Source organism: Morone saxatilis, unplaced genomic scaffold (genome assembly GCF_004916995.1).
Source record: "Morone saxatilis isolate NCDOM2014 unplaced genomic scaffold, NCSU_SB_2.0 Contig7, whole genome shotgun sequence".
Lineage (NCBI taxonomy): Eukaryota > Metazoa > Chordata > Actinopteri > Moronidae > Morone > Morone saxatilis.
In genome coordinates, this window is record NW_023340246.1 from 20181193 (window position 1) to 20189674 (window position 8482).

Genomic DNA, 8482 nt, shown 5'->3' on the forward strand with positions numbered 1-8482 from the left:
TGATTCCACCGGCAGCCACATGATCACATGCCTTGCCATGTAGACCCAAGGTCTCTCTCTGTGCCTTTATATATGTGTGTGTGTGTGTGTGTGTGTGTGTGTGTGTGTGTGTGTGTGTGACCATGACCTTGGCTGTCCTCTGCACAGCCTCTCAGAAGGATGATGGAGGTGTTTATTGATTAGATAGGAAGACAGTGGTTGTGTTTAGTGAGGAACTAGAGGGGTGTGGGTGGCAGGCAGCGGGTAATGGCCGGCAGTTTATCTAAAAATAAATTCATTTTGAATTTAATGTGTGTCAAATTATGACAAAGTGCTGCGATCAAATATGAGTGAATACACCCAGTTTGACTTGATATCTGTTTAATGGTATCCACTGCAGCTGGACAGGACAAAATCTAAAAGGACACGTTAACACCAAGTCTGTTTTGAGGGAGCATGTTTAATGGTGGAATAGGAGGGAGGAGGAGGCGTGTTTAGCGAAGGTAGAAGGTGAAGAAGGAGAACTTTGGATAAAAACCAGAACCTTCTTTGGCACGTGCTGGATCTTTATGACTACATGAATTTATGGATGCTTCCAGACTGACCTGAATACGCCACTGAACTCTTTGCCCTTTTACACAGCACATTATATATGTATACACACAGACCAGCACTTCATATAGCCTCACTGTGTTTCTGATATGTGTACGTGTAAACAACAGTAAAGGTGAAGACGTAGTAGTATAAGCGCTGTTACCCGGGCGATGCAGTACTCTCTGGGGTTCTCCTTCTCCAGCCCGTACTTCTCCAGCGCCTCCACCACGGCAAAGTCAGCCGTGTCCCTCGTGGACAGCAGGATGGTCTTATACGGGATGTTCGGCTTCAGGCTGTCAGCGTATATCCGCAAAGTGCCTCCTGGAGGAGAGTACGACACACGTTATTTGCTAGGAGAATTTATGAGGGCTGATACAAACTCAAATATCCTATTGAAGTCAGTATATTTAGATTGAAAACTCCACAGGACACACATCATCATCAAACCCAAAGAAAGGAAGTTAGTTTAGGGCAAAGTGAGGCAACTATTAATGCCCTTTAGTATGAAAAATCTGAACAAAAATGTTTTTTTATGGTTGAAATAATGATCAGATCCCAACATTTACAACATGTATACAGACGACAGAAAAAGTGCTGAATTCTATTTTCATGAAAAAGAAACCACTACATGAAGCGGACAGAGCGCGCATAAGATGTGCCGCGCTTTCACCCGGATGCACACGTAGCCGTGCGACCGTGATGTGTCAACTAGAAATGATCACCTTCGTAAATCCCACAAGGGAGTCTTCGAGCAAAGCAAACAGGATTTTACAGAAGCGTTACATAAAATGAGCTTGTTTAAAATAGCACTTTCTTCTGGGAGAACGTCATTGTCTTACCACAAGCCATCCTGTCCCACCGGTGGTGTGTGTGTGTGTGTGTGTGTGTGTGTGTGTCTACCGTATGTGGACAGTGGTTAAAGCTGTTTTTAGAGTCGGTTCAGTGGTCCATCTGTCTGTCTGTCTGGTGATTAGGTAATGCCTGAGTCACACACACCGAGCCCAGCCAGCGTGTTCCTTTCATTTACTCAAACATGGACGTCTTTCTGCGTACACATGTCCGTGTGAGACTTTCCCACAACATACGGCCTTCTGAGGACCCGCTGATGTAAACATGTTGTAGAATGATGTACAGAGAAAACATTTGACTGTTTTATTTTCAAAAATATATGTAATTTCCATATGCATTCAGCCCCTTTACTCACTACTTTGTATAAGCTTTACTGGCAGTCATTACAGCAGCAGAACACCTCGACCAGCTGTTTCTTCCAGCCCTCCTTGCAGATTGTCTCAAGCTCCGTCACACTGGATAAAGAGCGGCAGTGAACTGGGATTTTCAGGTCGCTCTGCAGGTTTTCTCTGGGGTTCATATCAGGTTGGTCTTAAGCCGCGCAAAGACATTCCCACTTGTTCCGAAGCCAATTTTGGTTTCCGAATAACCAGACTGAATTGCCATTTGATTTCACTTCATTCATTCACTCTGATATCGTATGCATGTTAGCAAAGTTCAGGGGAGAGAGACATATCCATCTCATGATGTCATTATGAGTTCATTCACAAGCTACAGTATCAGCGGTGTCAATTTAAGAGTTGTTATTTCTGCGAGTTTAATAACAACTCGTGCAGTTTCATTGATTTCATTGACGTAGCCATGTAGGTAGCTTGGTAGGGAGATAAACATCCTACAGAACTGTACATTCACAAGATCACGCATCTCAATAACAGGGGTTGACGATTCAATACATACTGTGAGCAAGGCGATAATTTTGATTTCTTATTTAAATCAAGTTTCAGAAACACAAAATCTTTAAACTTTAAAGAAAAGTTCACTTTTTATGTAACCATAACAGTCGGATCTGCATTTGTATTAATCACAGTAACATCCAAAATCATAGCCCTCAGCTCATGTTTACAACACTGCTATCCAGTAGTTGGAGGTTTAAACACAATCAATACAGTGTTTTTGACACAAAATATCTCTATACAATACTTTTCAATATGTTCTTACACCCCTAATCCATATTCTTTAGTCACCTGCTGAGCTCCTATTGGTCACCTGTTTCTCACAATTCAACATTAATGTAACCAGATCTACAGCAATTCAGAGATCTGGAAACAGGCTGGAGCGCCAAGAGTAAAATATCTGCCTCATCTATCAAAATAATCTTAGTCCTATTAATCTCCAGCTGCTTAAGTGCTTTTTGCCAAGATCTTGGCAGGCCAGAATGTGTCTTCTGCTTCTGTCTAGCTACTCTGCTATAAAAGGTCTGATCGGTGTGCGAGTGTTGCAGGGATGGTTGTTTTCATCACAAGTTCTTCACGCTCTGTATAAAAGCTCTGGAGCTCTTTTAAAGAAGTTCTCCATTACTTCCTGGATGTAGGCCCTTCTCGCCCAGGTGCTGCATCTGGACAGCCTACAGCCAGCTGTAGGAAATTCCTGTATTTCATCATAATGAATCCCAATAAAGGTCCCGGGAATGTTTCTATCTATCCTCAACACTCTTGTATCTCAGAGGTCTACTGTGAAGTCTGGCTTGCTCTTTGCTCTGTCAACCACAGTGAACTACGAGACCTGAGAGACTGAACTGTGCATGACTGGATGATCAGAGCTCTGGCTGGGTTTGGCAGGAAGGGGTCTGCATATACAAGTAAACAAGATGTGTTGAATTCATTAGAAGTTGGAACAAACCTGAGTCTGGTCGCCCGTCGCTGCTCATGAACTCCTGCATGCGTTTCTCTAGTTTCTGCTGGCGTCTCCTCTTCATCACCACCTCTGGGTTGGAGATCGTCCTGGTAAAGCTCGTCTCCGGCATGTCCTTGTAAACCTCCGCCGCCAGACGACTGTTTTCCCTAAACCAAGAGCGAGGGAGATGAATGATGAGAAAGAAGACACAATAAGTGTGGGGAAAAAAAGAAGCCAGATGGAGGAAGAGAAAGGTTGAAGTTTAAATCAGTATTCTTTCCTCTTCTGGAGCCTTCTGCGCTTTTCTTGGCATAAAAAAAAAACAAGATCCTCTCCAAGGACAGAGGATGTGAGGGGAAGGACAATAAGATGGATGACTGTGTGTGTGTGTTGTTGTGTGGTGTGGTTGTGTTTGTGTGTGTGTGGGTTTGTGTTGTGTGCGTGTGTTACCCGTCCTCGCGGCTGATCGCCTGTTCGTCTCCATCGGGGATCCGGGCGAACTCCTTCTCCCTCTTCTTTTCCTTCTTCTTCTCCTTCTTTGACAAAGTCCTCTTGAAGTTCTGGATCACTCCGTCCTTCTCCTTCTCTGGACCATTACTCTGACTCTTCTGGTAGAGAGGGGAAGAAGAGTGAGCGTGGCCCTTTAAAGGGACTACGAGGGCAAGTTTGCAATGACATACTCGCTTCTGAATGAAGAAATAAATAAACGATGAACAAACCGGAAGACAATCAAGGGAAAGATCTTTCTTAGGAAGTAACATCTGATCAAGTCACGACTTCTAAAGGGTTTTCGTTTAGTTTTAAACCTTATTTATTTACTTACTTCTACTTCAGTTAATGATGTCCTACATTTATAAAGAAGGCTTTTTGACAGACCACAGATCCAAATAAGGGCACAGTATATCTAAATTACTGGTCTCCTGTTTTCTACAAAGGATTTCCCACGGTGTAAGTGTATTGTAAAATGGTCTCATCTGAAACTGTTTTCTTCCACAGATGAATGAATGATGAGTCAGCTCTCTGCTAAACCAGCTGGTTGACAGTCAAACAGGTTAACAGACGGCCTCAGACAGAGCGGCTGACCTTGGGAAGGATGTCGTTCTCGTTCTTCAGGACGAAGCGTCCTTCTCTGTCGTCTTTGTTCCAGTTCAGCTGAACAACGAGAGGCTTCTCGTCCAGGTCCAGCTGGCGCTCTTCTAACACACACACACACAGAGACACCAGTTCATCTGAGAGTCAACTATATCAAATTATCTCCATTTCCAACACTGACACACTATTAAAATCCCCTCTTTCTCTCTCCTCCTCACTGACTAGTCTATGGGACTCACCGCCACTGACGTGGACCTCGTACAGCGAGTATTTTGGCGAGGAGAGCATCCTCATGTCTGGTCTGAACTTCTCGGCTAACGTCTCGATGACGTCCTGCGTTGTCGCTGTGCTGGACACTCGGATGCACTTGGTGGCAAAGTTACCGGCGACCCGGTCCTGGAAGTAGAACCGCATCACGCCATGGAACTCCAAGTCCTGTTGAAGAGGGACACAAGAGTCCATAATGTGTTTATTATACGAGCTGTAAGTCCACATTCAATATGATTACATACTGTGACCCATTTAAAGAAGACTGTTTGTTCATGTCGAGCCAACAGATTGAAACTGTTGGCCTGCATTGATGAAGACTGAAGGCGGTCATTATCAATCAGGGCTGTGCATTAAGGTGACGGTCACAAGAGGAGAGAAGCACTAATGGCTGAGCGCCAGGAAGTGCAGTGTGTCAGCAGGTTGTTCAGTCGCTCACTGACCCGGCTGTCGACCCACACGCCAACCTTTGTGCACTATAACCGACATCCATAATATTTGCTTCAGAAGAGGGAGTGCCCCTAGATTTCTAAATCAGTTCAGAAGTCGCATGGAGAGAACTTCCTATATTTTCCAGTTCTTTTCCAGGAAACTTCCTGGAAAATAAAGCGTTTTATTGTGTTTTAGCTTTCTTATCCATTTGATCTCATGGTGCTGGGCTGAGGAAACACACACACAATACACAGGCCCCGACACAGCCAGTGCTGGATGTAAAAGCCTGAGCCTGAAACAGACACCCAGGGCTATCTACAGTGCATGTGAAGGTACAGATTTATTACCTACATATTGACATTTCCGAGTCGACTACTGTAGAACGAGAATCTCTTAAAGATAAACCCAACCGGTCCTGATTTTATCGCATGTAACAGCAGTGAAACTGGCCTCATATTTCATTTTAACTGTGATTCAGAAGGCGTCAGATCTACATGGGAGTTTGGAGACATTAGAAAGCTTGTATGTGCTTTTTCTATAATATCAAGACAGTATCTCGCTCTAAAATTAAAACTAAATCCAACACAGGACAGAAACTGGCAGCCAGGTACAAAATAAAGCACAATAACAAAAGCACAATATATACTCTATCTAAAAGAACAAACAAAAGATGAACATTGAAAGCTTTGAAGAGGCAGACTTATCAGTTTCCCTTCGACTGTGGTTGTTCTACGACGTAGGTATCGGTCCTGTCAGGGTGCCAACAAAGCAATTTTTGAATTTCAAAAGAGAGACCTTGCCAGCGTTTTTTTTTTTTTTCAGAAAGGTAGACGACCGGCCAAACGACTTTCTAAGGTGACGGACTGAGTGTGTGTGAGCGGGCAAAGATTCAAACTAGATGTATTCAGTGACAGCGAAAGAGAAGCTGGTAAGAGGAAGTGAAGACTGACTCACACATGTGGACAGAAAGTAAGAAAATAACCGGGCGAGACTGCTTTTTCTTTTTATCGTTTATTTTTTTTTACATGAAAGACAAAACTTTCTTCCCTCTCCATCTTTCTCACCCGTAACCTCCCCCCTCTCTCCGTCCCTCTCCCCGTGTTTGATAGAGACGCAGAGTGGAAACACTGAGCGTAGTTTGGATCGGCACAAGGGTGGAGTCGGGAATGTGTGTGTGTGTTGTGATTTACTGCAGGAATGTGGGTCATTGAGGGTTGCGCAACCGTTGGTAACTGTTACTGTGGAGACGCTCGGTCCACTTGGGTTCAAACAAAGCCCAGCGAAGAGCCAGCAGTGGATAATTAACACAGTGCAACCCCCGTTCCTCCAGGACATGGTACATTCCTACCGACCCGTGCCTCCAGGTTGCACACCCCGCACATTCATGGCAATGGTCCAGTCTCATACGGATATTCACAGACCATGGCCAACTCCTGAAACTCCACGCTGTGGTCCGACTTTCTGATATCTCCGAGTAGGGGTGTGACGATACACTCAGCTCACGACAACGAGACGAGACTTTAAGAAAACTACAATGACAAAATATAAGACTGGACCAACAGACTTTTATTTAACCGAGTTGTTATAATGTTTTATTATAACTCTTTACATGGGTTAGGGTTAGAGATCTCGTCACACCCCTATCTCTGAGCCATAGTCCGGTCTACACTTATATACCTCCAGATTCAGTCCTATAAACCCAAAGGTCAAGGCCAAACTTCTAATGAACTCCAGCTCACTTTGCCCCGCACCTCCAAGACCTCCAGACACTCCTCCAGACCCACAGCTCCAGGTTACCACCGAGTCACGACCCAGTCCAACAAACCGACATTTCTACACCACAGTCCAGTGATATAATAACAATAATAAACTAAGAAACTAAGTTACAGGAGCCATGAATAATACATGTTCACATGTACACAACCTCATAAACCGTTGATGGATGAGTAACCAGAAGTATTACTTCAATAAACGCACTGGTAGTTGAATACAGACTCTTTTATACGCAGATTTTATTCAGTAATAAATATATGTAAGGCATTCGACTGCAACATAAAAACCTTTAACCGCTGTTGATAAATGCAGCATCTGAAGCAGTTCAGCATATCTGATGGACTTCTTGTGGTAAGTTGTTCAGGATTAAAGCTAAACAGATGAAACGATGATTGTATCTCTGAGATTTCTTTCAACAACATTCTTACTATCCCGAATGAGTCAACTCTCAAAGGCTGCATGAATGGACGAGGGGAAGTGTTGTTTGGTTTTCTGGAGGTAATAGGGGTAGTTTGGATGGATTAACAATTAACCAAAGGGTGAGATCTTCCACTAGAAAGAAAATGACAAGAAAAGGAACAAAGCACACATTCATTTGGACTTTAAGGACACAATCCTGACTCATATTTAAAGCTTATTCGAGCGTGTCGGCTAAATGCTCAAAATTGCAAAACGTAAAACGTGGAACAAACCGTTCGGTTTATCCTCTGGGCAGCTTTCACTCTAATAATCCCTAACAGCAAACAGCACACGGGCTGGAAGGAAACGCTAACGCGGCAGTATGTCACCGAACAACAGATAAGACTGTCAAACGCATATTTCCAGTCAGGTCGAGGAACAGGAGAATCAACTGAGCGTTAGGGAAGTCTTTGATGTCGGACTACTTCTGTCACTGTGGGAATGTGTTAGTGGGTCGACATGCAGCGTGTGAGCACACCTCTGCCTCTACGGCTAATTAAACTCATGTGTGTAGTTACTGTGTGTTTGTTAAGCCCCTTTTCAACTGCATGCTACGACTCGACTCACTCTTTTTTGGTTCTTCATTGTGGATAGTACCTGGTGCTTTATTAATTATTAAATGTTCGCTAAATTATGTTTAATTATATTAAGAGGCGTGACAATTGCTGCCAAGTTTCTTCATGTTCATTTAAAGTGCATCTTTTGGAGTTTGGCAGCATCAAAGGCTTTTAGGAGAACTAAAAACGAGAAGGTTTGTGTTTTAATTCCTGTCGAAAGCGCCTCCTAAAGTCAAGACTGAATCATCTCGTCAAAGAGCCGAGAACTGCCGGCGTCCAAATACGAGACGATATCTTGTCCTCTGATATTAAGAGGCTCCACAAATGCTCGCACGTTTCTTCAAGTCTATTTAAAGTGCGTATTTTAGAGTTAATCAGCCTCTAAAGCTTTTAGCTTCTGAAGGTTTGGGTTTTAATACAGGATATACAGTGAGGAAATAAAGTAAAGCTCCTGTGTTGTTTCCAGCTGCAGGAATAACTGTGACAATCAGCTCCGCCTACGTTGTGTGGGTTCAACCTGCAGAGGAAACTGAAGTGGAGGAACCAAATGAGAGCGGAGTCAGGCCGTACCACGAGGAGAGAGAGAGGGAGAGAGAGAGAGAGAGAGAGAGAGAGGGAGAGAAGAGGGAGAGAGAGAGAGAGAGAGA

General features: G+C 43.8%; 1 protein-coding gene across 1 annotated transcript in view; it reads right to left on the reverse strand.

The window, feature by feature from the left end:
* afdna (afadin, adherens junction formation factor a) overlaps positions 1–8482 on the reverse strand; it is a gene marked incomplete at its 3' end in the record, with an annotated part of 72057 nt that overhangs the window by 58610 nt on the left and 4965 nt on the right. Inside the window, 5 exon segments of the mRNA XM_035678402.1 lie at positions 737–894; positions 3262–3422; positions 3706–3863; positions 4339–4451; positions 4587–4782. Of these exon segments, the coding sequence (XP_035534295.1) occupies positions 737–894; positions 3262–3422; positions 3706–3863; positions 4339–4451; positions 4587–4782 (786 nt within the window).